This window comes from Sciurus carolinensis, chromosome 16, assembly GCF_902686445.1.
Source record: "Sciurus carolinensis chromosome 16, mSciCar1.2, whole genome shotgun sequence".
In the NCBI taxonomy this organism is placed as follows: domain Eukaryota; kingdom Metazoa; phylum Chordata; class Mammalia; order Rodentia; family Sciuridae; genus Sciurus; species Sciurus carolinensis.
The window spans coordinates 18,341,454-18,353,728 of NC_062228.1; the positions used below are offsets into that span (position 1 = coordinate 18,341,454).

At 45.1% G+C, this 12,275-nt stretch overlaps 1 protein-coding gene across 2 annotated transcripts; it reads right to left on the minus strand.

Annotated features, from left to right (window-relative positions):
• Positions 1 to 4,740: 4,740 nt before the first annotated feature.
• On the minus strand, positions 4,741 to 11,918 carry Pdp2 (pyruvate dehydrogenase phosphatase catalytic subunit 2). Of its 2 annotated transcripts, XM_047529664.1 has the most exons (3): positions 11,796 to 11,918; positions 11,212 to 11,334; positions 4,741 to 9,783 (listed from the first exon to the last, which is right to left on the minus strand). In XM_047529664.1, exon 3 carries the CDS (start codon positions 9,743 to 9,745, stop codon positions 8,153 to 8,155), a length of 1,593 nt encoding a protein of 530 aa, XP_047385620.1. In that variant the 5' UTR covers positions 9,746 to 9,783; positions 11,212 to 11,334; positions 11,796 to 11,918; the 3' UTR covers positions 4,741 to 8,152. The 2 variants fall into 2 exon arrangements, with proteins under 2 accessions (XP_047385620.1, XP_047385621.1); XM_047529665.1 differs by lacking the exon at positions 11,212 to 11,334 and having other exon boundaries at positions 11,796 to 11,907.
• Between the last annotated feature and the right edge of the window lie 357 nt (positions 11,919 to 12,275).

The window sequence follows — 12,275 nt, forward strand, 5'->3', positions numbered from 1 at the left end:
GGCTGCATCCACACAGTTCCCACCCAGGCACAGACAGGTACCAGTCTCAAGGTGGATCCCTCCTGTTCCATCCACTTCACATCTTGCCAGGCACTCCTCCAGTTTTTGCTAGAATGCTTCTATGAATTGATAGCTCACTCCTTCCTAGTTGCTGTCAGGCCAATGGGGAGCAGGTGGAATAAATATTCAACAGAATGGCATGAGTACTAAGAGGAAGCTTTGGAGTCAGACACAGAGATTTGAGACTCAGCTCTGCATTTACTGGTTTTGTAACCTAGAGCACAACATTTTACCTCTCTAGGCTCAGTTTCTTCATCTGTAAAGTGGGTTAGTAATACTTACTCATAAGGTTGTGTGAGGATTAAATAAGATAAAACATGTAAAGTATAGCACTCGGACAGAGTAAGTGCTCATAAATGTGGCCGAGTTTATTATCTTAAATTACGCTAAACTCAGCCCCTGCTATGACTCCTCCTTGACTGAAAGCAGATCAGGGTGGCCAAGAACAGAATTGAAGACATAGAAAGTGAGACATAGGGTCAGTTCACACTTGGCCTTGAGTGATGTACAAGGAAGGGATTGAGATATTTTGGACTCTTTGGAAGCCAGAGAAGGTGGTGGGAGCCAGGGATGGGAGGGTGTCACTGAAGCTTTTTTTGTTTTTCTTTGTTAATAAGAAAAATTTCTAGGAGCTGGGGGGAATATAACTCAGAAGTAGAGCACATGATTAGCATGAGCAAGATCCTGGGTTTGATCCCCAACACCAATCAATCAATAAGTAAGTGCATACATATATATATATATACATTTCCAACATCAAAAAGTGAGTACTATTCACTTACATCATGTATCGGAGTCACCAATTATCAAGACTTTGTCACTCTTTAAGTTTACCAATCCCCAGTATCACTTTTGCTATATTCTCTGGGTTATAAGTAAGTTGCTAAGGTCAGCCCAGATGGAAGATGAGGGGAATTAGACCCCATTGCTTGATGGGAGAAATGTCAAAGAATTTGAGGTATCCTTATACCCACCACTGAAGAAGCAAAAGGAAGAGGATTCCAAGCTCTATCCCAGGAATGACCAGGAGGCTGGCCCAACTCTTGGAAGAGGCAACTGCAGTTTATTGGGAAAGACCTCTTTCTTCTCTCACTCTTCCTTCCCTAACATTTTCTTAAAATTTCTTTTGTAGCGTTAGGGATTGAACCCAGGGCCTCCTGCATGCTAGGCAAGTGCTCCATCACTGAGTTACGTCCCCAAGCCCTACCCTAACATTTTAAATGTACTTGTTGAGTACCTACTGCATGCCAGATACTGGGGATCCAGAGGAGAGTCAGACCAGGTCCCTTCTGCCAAAAGACATAAGAACAGGAAACATCTGAGGGGTTGTGGTGGATCAATCAGTACCATGGGAACCGGAGGAGGCCTAGAAAGTCAGGAGTATTGCCTCAGCAGAATCAGCCTGAATAAGTAGGAGTAAGCCAAGATTTGGTGAAGGATGGTACAGGTGTTTTGACCAGAGGGAACAGCAGACAAAGGCTTGGTACATTCTAGGAAAATGGAGTTTTGTGTGACAGTTGGGCCCAAACAACGGGGGAGGAGGTGGAGAGGTCAGGGTGGCTAAGAAGAGTCTGAACTTTTACCTTATGGGTGATGGGGAGCCATGGAAGGGTTCTGAACACAGAAGTGACAGTCTGTATGGTGGGTGGAAATGACTAGAGGAGCAATTGTCATTTGGGGGTAGGGGAGAATAAAGGTGGTTTGGATTTTTCTTGGAACTAGGACAGGATGTCGACTGGAGGGCAAGGCCCCAGGGCTGCTGGAAAAGTGACTTTGGGAACTGGTTATAAAGAGTGGGGTAGGGAGGGTGGGATCAGAGGTGTAGGGCAGTCTACAGAGGAAAACAGCCACACTATCAAATAGCAGCCACTCTCTGATCACATGCAGCCTACCATCTGCTCTGGTACAATCCGGGACACTAGCAGTCCCTTTCCCACAAATCAGAGCTGGGTGACCAGAAATCAGAGTCCTGGCCCCATCCCACACTTGTTGCTTATCCCAAATACCTCTGAGACTTTTCGAAGCGTGTTTCAGCTTGCAGTCACAGAGAAAGCTTGCTCAGGCTGGGGCTAAGCCTCAGGAACACTCTCCTATTTACTGGCTGCATCTGGTGTCAGCATGGCTGGATGGCGACATCTAGAGGCAGCCTCTGGATCTCACATTGCCTCGCTCACAGAACCCCACAGCAAGGGGCTTTCTGCTGATGTTCTACCCATCATGTCGCTCTCAGGATTTAGTGACCAAGCCACTGGGCAGAGGTGGGAAAAACCCCAGCTCCTCCATCCTTCATGCCAAAACCCTGTTCAGAGTCAGCAGAGTCCCTGGGACCCCAAGGGAACTCCCCTCCCACAAGCCAAGCACAGCTGGTTTGCTGATGACATTCCCTGTCCCCCCACCCTCTGCACCACTTTGTTTCAGAGGTAGGGTCCTCCTAGCAACTCAGCCAAACCTTTTCTCAGAAAGCCAATGCCCTGTCCTTACTTCCATCTTGCCATCCAGGCCTGTCCTTGTCTCCATCTCCAAGTGAGATTACAGAATGGCCTTCCTCTCTCCTGCAGTGAATTCTTCTTAGCTAATTGTTCATTTCCATGAATCCACATGCGTGGATCTGGAACCTCGTTACCAACTCTCCTTGCTTCCAGGCCACTACTCGTTCTTCTCCTCCTACTTCTCTGAGCCTCCTTTATGCTGGTTTCTCTGCATTTGCTCTTCCCTTATCATCTATCCATCCATCTGTCCTTCCACCCTTCCTCACTCATCCACATTCATTCTGTGAACACCTGGTGCAGGACAAGGGCCAAGCCTGAGGTTACAGGGGTAGGGGTGGAAGGAGAGTAATGAGGATAAATGCCAACAGCCCTGGAGGTAACCCCCTCCCCCCAGGAAACTGGGGGATTAAAGCAGGGCTTCCAGCTCTGCCTCCTCCCCACCCCAGGCTGATGCCAGAGCAAGCCAGGCCCACAGCACTTTCTGAGGCCACTGCACCATCTTTCTCATTTTCCCATCCTGAAGGTCACCTGAGGGGCCCCTCCTTGCCCAGTCAGGCACATTTAGCTAGCTTCCCTTCCCCTTCACTGCAACTCTCATGCCTACCTCCACAATGCCCCAGGAGCCCTGTGCCCAGACGCTGGACTGGACCGGATCCTGGGCTTTAATTCATGTGCTCTCTTCCCTGGACTGGCCCCTCCTGATTCCCATGGTGACTGTGTTATAGGCCTCTCAGCACCTAACTGGATGGGGACACTCCTGGACAGCTCTGCATGACTGGCCCTGGGGCATGCAAGTCTCGAGCTAGAACAGCAGTTTGGAGCAGACATTCCTTCTGTTTATCTGCTGCCGGGAGAACAGGGTTGGGCAAATGAGGGCTTTCCAGAATCCTGGAAAGGCAGGAAGAGTTGAGATAAGAAATGAGTGGGTTCTGGGTTATTCCTCCACAGACCGCTTTTCTATGAGTCCAGGCTGTTTATTCCCTTGGCAGTAAAAGTTGGCACTGGAGCCCAGGCCTCCTCAGTCCTGAAATTCTGGTCAGGCCATTTCTCAGACCAAGACTGCTTGGGGAAGACAGATAAGGTCAATGAGACAAAGATACTCTGACCCACAGAGTAAAGGCTCACCTATCCTAGGGGAACCACCTGAAGTGCAGGCTGCCCACAATGCAGAGGGTCTCCAGACTGAGGATCATTTAAGGGCATTTAGCATCAAGTTAAATGGAAACAAAAACACAAAGGGTGAAAAGGGAAACTTATATTCATAAATTTAACTTTCCTCTCTCTGGGGAAATTGAGCTCAAAAGAATTCAATTTAAAAAATGTAGTTTTCCAGTGTTCCTTCTATTTTTATTATCTTTCAAAATGATCAGACACTGGAATGTGTAAGGTAAGTCTATGTAGCCTAACAGTCAAAGCAATATCAAGAGTTAACAAACAGAACTCTCTATATTATTCTCAACAATGACCGAAGAAAGCCTTTTGACTCCCTTTCATCACCGCCAACCTCTCCTCCCTGGTCCCTCTACCCTGGCCCAAAACTGTGCAAAAAGAGGTTTTCCATGAAGTATTATCCCTTTCTGAAAGTTCAGTATGGGGACAATACTTAGAACTTGGTTCAAATCTTGGCCTTAACATGGTATCATGGGAAGTTTTCCAACTTGAGCCTGTTTTTATCAAGGAAAAAAAGGGGGATAATATCTCATTATTCTCCACTTTCATCTTCTCCTTTCCCTCACCAAAATCTGCTAAAAAATGATAAAAGGTTAAGGTGATGAATATACTAATTGCCCTAATTAGATCAATACACAATGTACACGAGCTGAAATATCAGATTGTAACCCATAAATATGTATAATTTTTATGTCAATCAAAAATCTGCTCCTTCTGGAAGCCCAACACACACACACACACACAAAATCAATCAATCAATATCTATCTGTCTATCTAAAATCCCAGCAGACCTTGCCCCTAAGTGTGTGGAAACCATCACAGCAGAAGTCTATTTCCTTTTACTTTTTCTCCCACATATGGTTAACATAAATGAGGACTTCCTGGGTACTCAGCAGCCACCACAAATTTGTAGAGCACCATGCTTCTCTTTTGGATGGAATCTTTTAAAACAGCCTAAACTCTCCCTTGATCAGATAAAGATGGTGAAACAAAACCTTGTGTCCTAAGAGCTAGAAAAATCAGTGGTCACACCAAAGGAAGTCAAAGTTCATTTTGCTTCTTTTATTTACAAGTTTTGCTTAAATATCACTAATGATTAGAGAAAATCAGTGCCAAATATGAACATTGGTTACAATGCCAAAATACAAATGCCAGTAATTATTATAGAAAATGGTTAATAATTATACCAAGAAAATGCTGATAAATATTTTCCGGGAGGCAAGTTAGACATCAGGTGCCCCAGAAGGAAGGAACGGAGCCTGGGTCAGCTCAGGAGATGGTTATACAGCAGCCCAAACATACCTTCCCCTCAGGTCATGCATGTGGCAGCTCTTTCACAAGCCTGGGTCCCCCAGTTCCAAGGTTACACCAGGGCTTTTTCTGCCATGGGGATCACATTTCAGAGACAAGTGAACCATTTTCTGATGAAACTAGGTTGGCTCAGTTCCAGGATATTCTGGTTTGACCTGGGAATTTAAGACTTCCCAAAAGCTGTCAAATAAAGATGGATCACTAAGGGCTGATGGACTAAAGAGTCCAGCCAGACTTATTTTGAACACTTTTTTTTTTTTTTTGGTTCCACATAATTACAGTTTTCTTCAATTAATTCAAGTTCAAGTTGTTTATGTTTCACTTATGTTTAAAAGGTGCCAATTTGATTGTGTCTCAAACTGAACTTTATCCAGGGCACATAATATCACATCTTTTAGGCCAAATGTACTCCTGGGAGAAATATGTTCATACCCCAAAGTTTACATTTTCCTTATAATAAATTAGCTTTAATATACAAATAACATCTCAGAAAGCTGATTTTTTTTTTTTTTTTTTTTTTTGGTAGTGCTGGGGATTGAACCCAGGGCCTTGTACATGCAAGGTTAGCACTCTACCAACTGAGTTACATCCCTAGCCCCAGAAAGCTGAATCTTAGTAATGATCCATGATACCAATGTGAATTGAGAATATCATCTTCTCCATCCATTTTGACCCAGAATTGACAGAGCTATATTATTTATATATAAATAGTATCTAAATTATGCCATTATCAGTTTCATACCTAAAATAATAAATAATTTTAAGCACCAAAGCATACTTCCTTCAAAGTTACATCTAAAATATTAGATGGCCAATCTCATTTTAAAAAAATTCATTTTAAAAGTCTCAAAATTGAAATCTCCATATAAAAGGAATGACAAGTGCTTTGCAAGATCTGATAAAGACTGCTAACTTCCTCTCCAATCGCAGTGTCCCAAAGCAGTAGACCATGTGCTTCAGGAAGGCTACTGACAAGAACTAAGGTCAGGAGAAGATACACTGGGGTTTAATCAGAAGGTTATACTCCCTAGTGTACTCATGGGAAGAACTGACAGTTCATAGCAGAAAAAAGACAGATAATAAATGTGCCATTCTTCCCTCTCAATATACCAACTAGAAAGCAGGAAAATCTATTAGGCAGAGAAAAAAAACAGGCTTAGAGACACAGGTGGGAAATCTGTGTTCTCTCAGCTGCCACTCAAGCTACTGAATCAGATACGTTTATGAACCATGCATCCAAAGTAGGATTCACTCTATGCCAGTTAAGGCTCCAGGGTTTAGTTGGCATGGAAAACAAAGGACAAATAAAAATGTTAGACAAGCAGAGTCCTCACCTCAGTTTGAACAGGGAACCTTCATGTTAACAGAATGGTAGTGATTCACATTTTATTTCTGAGAGATCAAAAGGAGTAATTGTTTCAGAACAAAAAGACCAAGACTTAAGTACTCAAAAGAGAATATCTTGGATAAAGCCATGTCTCTAAACAGGTGTACTGGATAATATAGAAAGATATGTCTCCACACGACATGTCCCAACTCTTGATTGAATGTCAGCTGGAACACAAATAAGAGGAAGCCACTCAGACTATTTGCTTTTCTTTTCAGTGGATGGCAAGCAGGGTGAGCAGAGAGGGTAATGCACTGAAGAATTCTGCCTGATGCAGTTCAGGAAAACTAAAACTGTCAATTTTGTGGGATTATATTTGTGTTTCCATTTAGGGACACATTTCCTGTTTAAATGCCACAGATGTACCCGAGAAGAGGAAACTGATCCCCAAAAAGGATCCATGTGGGTTAATTTTTAAGTAAATAGACTCTGTGGCCCATGGAAAGCACCACAAGCTAAATTATTATTTTTGCCTTAACTCCTGTACTAAACATGGTCTAATTCCTGAGGCGTAGCAATGGCAATTTATTGCAGTCTAGGGTAGATGTCCCATCTGATAAGTCTCACTCCTCCCTCCTCATTGCCCCTCAGGATGAAGAGAGCCTCAGCTAGTGGCTGTTCTCTTTAGACCCTTATATTTTCACTTCTTCAGATTCAGGGTGAATCTTAAGTCCACTGAATAATTCTGCCTCCTGCCTAAATGTCCATCACAACTATCACACATGCTGACATTGTCTCCTTTCTGGAAACCCATTTGAGTAGGGAACAGGTGAAAGACTTTCTAAGATACTCTCGTGTAGTCAGCAGCTGCAGGGCAAGACTGGGCAGATGTAGAAGGACCGTGTCAGATGGAATTAACAGAAGAATGTTTGAGAGATATAATCAGAAAGACTAAATGCTATAAATAATCCCTCCAGGGAGGGGTTCATTAAATAAGCCCCAGAAGGATTTTCCTAATGCAAGAAAAAGGCCAGGAGTTAAGGATTAGACATAAATTACCTCCTGGTATAGCTCAAAGTTTCTGGAGTGAGACTCAGTGGAGGAAACCAAATGCTATACAAGTAAATTCAGCTGGTCCAGAGGTCTAGGCCCTGTTACCCTCAGCTGAAAAACAAGACAATGTGACCCAAACATGCTTACAGTAGGCCTGCTTACGAGTTTGAGGATTAATTTGTAAATATCTTACAACAGAACTAGAATGTAGTTTTACAGAATATCCTCACAAAAACATTCACAAAAATAGAATATTACATAGAAAAGTGTACTGTAGTATGCTTTGTAAACCTAGGCTTTATAATTAAATGAAAAACTTCATAAACCTAGAGTACATGATTGTGAATTCAGAATTATCTCATCTGCAGATTTTGCAGTTGAATCTCAGAAGATCTTAAAGTTTTTTATGCTTAGAATGATGATTAAATTTGCCCTTTGAAAGTTCAGGATGACACAGTTTATCAGTGTCTTTACAAAGGATTTGAGCTATATAAGCCCAGGCCAATTCTATGGTCCTCTGCCCTCTCTGCATAGGAGAGTTAGCCAGTACATTCAGGGATATGAAATCACTGCTACTATTTTTAAACCTTAGCTGTTTTCCCCCTCTTCTCCTGTTAGTCAAATATTCAGCAAGCTAATATCTGCCTGTCCTTTCAACAGTGATATTTGCATAGCTTATTTAAAAGTAAGAGAAATGTTTTAAAGAGCATTTATGTTAACCTGGCAATAGGATGGGAAACTCTTAACTCCCCTTGTAATATGCATCTATTGAGTCTGAGTTAAAATATACCACAGTGACAGTGATATCATCCCTGTACATCCTTGCCAGGTCCTCTGGCAATGTCAGCATTGCTGTCAGTCGCTCTGGCTCCATCTCCCCATACTCATTGCTCCCAATGGCATGTCTGATCAGGTGTGTGGCTGCATTTTGGTCAGCTGCATGGAGCCCACTAGCTTTCCTCTGCAGCAGCAGACTCTGCATGAGCCCCAGGTTGGCGGGTCTTTGGGCCAGGTCTGGCTTATGGCAACCCGCCTTGGACAGGTGCCCCACCACCAGCCTCACCACATCCTCATTGCCCAGCATGTCCCAGAGGCCATCTGAGGCCAGCACAAGGAACTTATCCTGGGGCCTCAGTCTGTGGTATGTAACCTCAGGTTTGGCAGTCAGGTAGGGTGGAGTATAGTAGTGTGGGGGGGTGAACTGGTAAATGTTGAGGGCCTCAGTATCAAAGCCCCTTTCCAGGACGTTTCGCTGAAGCTCTTTACTCCACTTCAGCTGAACATCCCCAAATGCCCTGCAGGGCATGAGGACACCCAGCAGCCTGTCATCTATGATGATTGTCTTGTCCTCTGACTCAGGGTGCTCCCTTTTAAGCCGGGAGAGCTCAGATGGATTCCAGGCATTGTGGTCGCAGGTAAGGGGTAGGCATGACCACATACCATTGTCCTCCTGAACACCAAGGATGGCCCGGCAGTCACCAGCATTTGCCACATGCAAGTGAACTCCGTTGACATGGGCCATACAAGCTGTTGCCCCAGAGAAGGCAACCTGAAGTGACAGGTTCTTTGCCACTTCGTCTTCCAGTGGGGCCTGGATTTCCAGTGAGATATCAGAATCCAGTCTCTGGAATGAGTACATTAATGCTTCCTCAATGCTCAGTCCCATTTCCATGTGTAAATCAAGTAGCTCCTGCCAGTAGACACGGAGGTGGTCAAGATGCACTGAAGTGACATCCTTATAGATACTGTCCCCAGGGTGTTTGAGCCACTGCAGGATGGGCAGCAGGGGCTTCATGTTCTCCATTGCTCCCTCCATCTGCTCCAAGGTCTGGTGGGACATCAGGGACACTGCCACATAATAGAAGAGCCTCTCACTCACTGCTTGCGCACATGCATGACCACCATGTCCATCAAAGATGCCAAACATCAGTCCACTTGTCTGCAAGCAGGAGGCTACACCTCGCCGGTCCTCCACTGGGGAATTGGCAGCTAGCTGGTTACTCTCAAACCGCAATACTGAATTTGGAACTGCACTGTTCAAGTCAATCATCTTGTGGGCTGATTCGCCAGCACGAAGCACTTCATTTACCTGCTCAGGACTGAGCTGCAAGTGGAAATCCTCTTCCTCTGTTGATGTGTGTCTGTAGGCTTTCCGCAGAGCAAAGCCACCACAAGGGGAACTGTTTTTCAGGGTAAGTGGCACCCGGGAAAAGAGCCTCCATTTCGATTGATTCCTATTTGAAATACACCTTGAGTATAAGCGTCTGCCCCCTTGGAATGTGGCAAGGTGGTTCCTTGCAGAATTTAAGATCCGGCAGGATACAGTACTTGACATTCTGAAACTATACTAGCAAATGGAACTTTTTTTTAAGCCTGAAAATTAAAGAGTTTAAGAAAGTTTCAAAATTTAATTTCTTAAAAATATCAACTTCTGAAACATCTAATTTGCTAATATCCTAAACAAAAGTGATTGAAACAATTGAAAAGAATTGACAAAATTCAAAATGCTAAGTAAGTGTCCCTATTACTCATTTTAACACATAATCACATTCTACAAATTTGTAAAAGATTTTATAAATTCTCAGCTTTTACAGGGACACTGAAGGCTTCCCTTCTTCCTACTAGCTGACCTAAGGTCTCTTTTTCCTCTTTCTCAAATCCTTTCTCTTTCTAGAACCTAGAGTCTAGCTCCCATGTTCACAATCTCCCCAGCACACTTTACACTAGTGCTTCCCCACTAGTCTGTAAACTCCATGAATTTAAGAACTGAGCCAGGCACGGTGGTATACACCTGTAATCCCAGCAGCTAGGGAGGCTGAGACAGGAGAATCTCAAGTTCAAAGCCAGACTCAGCAAAAGCGAGGCACTAAGCAACTCAATGAGATCTTGTCTCTATACAAAATAGGGCTGGAGATGTGGCTTAGTGGTCGAGTGCCCCTGAGTTCAATCCCTGGTACCCCCTGCAAAAAAGAGAGAACTATAACTATCTTACCATTAGCACTTCAGTGTCTAGCCCTGTACCTGGCATACAATAAGTCCTCAAATATTGGCTACATGTGGCATTTTCAGAGGCCCAGTAGCACATTATCTGTCTAGTATTAGATATACTGCATATCTGAACTCCAGTTATCCATGGGTGGGATGGTAACTCACAAAGTTTTGTGAGGATTTAATAAATTATGACCCTTCTGCTTAGAAAAATTCAGTTATTTTTGTCATCAAGTATATGTTCCACATATAACTTTGAATCTGGCTTTCCTGTTATTTGAGCTTTCTTTTTCTTTCTTTTTTTTTTTTTTTTTTTTTTTGGTGCTAATACATTGAATAAATATGCAATATACCATTTGGCATAAATAATCACAATTTGCTTATCTACTGCTGGGGATTTAGAGGTTGTTTCCACTAACCTGGTATTTATAAAACACTGAACTACATGGCCTTATGCAGCAACCTTTTCCTTACTTAGGTTATAATCTACTTATTTCCCAAGTGAGGATTCAGTAGATCAAAGGGGTTGGACTCATTGTCAACACTGATTTCTAAAAAGCCTCACATCTGCCTCCACAGGCATAAAAGAAACAGTTTCCTAGCACAGCACTTTCACCAGCCTCGGTGGTATTTTTCCTTGGGCAAGGAAAAAGAAAAAAAAAAAAGAACCTGCCCCAGCCATTATAATTAGCTTCTCTCCGGTGACCCGGGAGGAGGGGCATTTCCCACGTGTTTTCAGATTTCATTTATGAATCCTGCCCTCCCAGAGTTTGTCTGGATTTCGAGAGCGCTAGCACTGAGGACCGTACCCACCCGGCTAAACTTGGGTACAGGAGAGGTCGGTCGGTCAGGGGCTCAGAGGGCTTCGTACACTCCGGGGCTCAGCAGAGAGTGCAGGCCGAGGCCGTCCGCCGTAGCCGGGACCCAATTTCCAGTCTATAAAGAAAACAGGTCCCGAGTTCAAGTCTCTGACCACAGCCTCATAGCTCCGACTCCGGAGTCTACTAAGCCCGATGCCCCCCAAACCGTGGCGCGGCCACGTCCCAGCTAGTTGCTCCCAGGCCACCGATGGGGTGCCTCTGAGCCTTCGCTTCCCAGGTTGTGAAAGATGGGAATTCAGTCCGGACGCCGAGCTCAAAGAGTGTTCCAGGGTTAAAGCAGCTAGTGTGGGTGCCCCGGTCCGCGGGCCCACGTGGCGCGCGCAGAAGAGTGGGGTGACCGTGACCATGGGCCCAGCTTGTCTCTCCCGGCTACGGGCCCGCCCTCTAACCTCTCCTCACCCCCTTCGGCTCGCCGCCCCAAAACCTAAGCCAGCGCCGAGCTCTGGAGAGAGCCATGCCCCGGCGAGGGCTGGCGGGAGAGGAGGCGTCCACATCCCTGCTCATCCCCTTCCTTACCTCGAACCTTCAGCCCTTTTCTCATCAGCTTGCGCGCTGCCGCCTTCTCGGTCACCTCAGCTCCGCGCTTGCGCACATTGCACCGGCTGCCGCCACTCTGGTCTCACTTCCATGGAACCGGTCCTAGTAGGGAACAAGCTCCAGAAGAAAGCCACTCCTGCCATTCCTGATTGGTTTATCTTTGGAGGCGGACCCTTGACGGACAGTAAAATTGCCCAGTGACTGAAGAGGACAAGAGGACGACAGCGAGGCGGGACTGGGCGGGGCTAGCACCCCTCTCCACCCTACCTGTCCGGGTTCTGACAGTACCTGAATGCTGGGCTACCTGACCCCGTAGTCACGAGATTGAGCCCCGCAGCTACGTAACCGCTGCACTTTGCACACCCCGAACCCAGCGGCCTCTCCAGTTCCTTACTGTTAACACCCCACGGCTTCCTATTTCTCTGTGGACCGCTTCAGACCCTTCTCTTAAGTATCGCA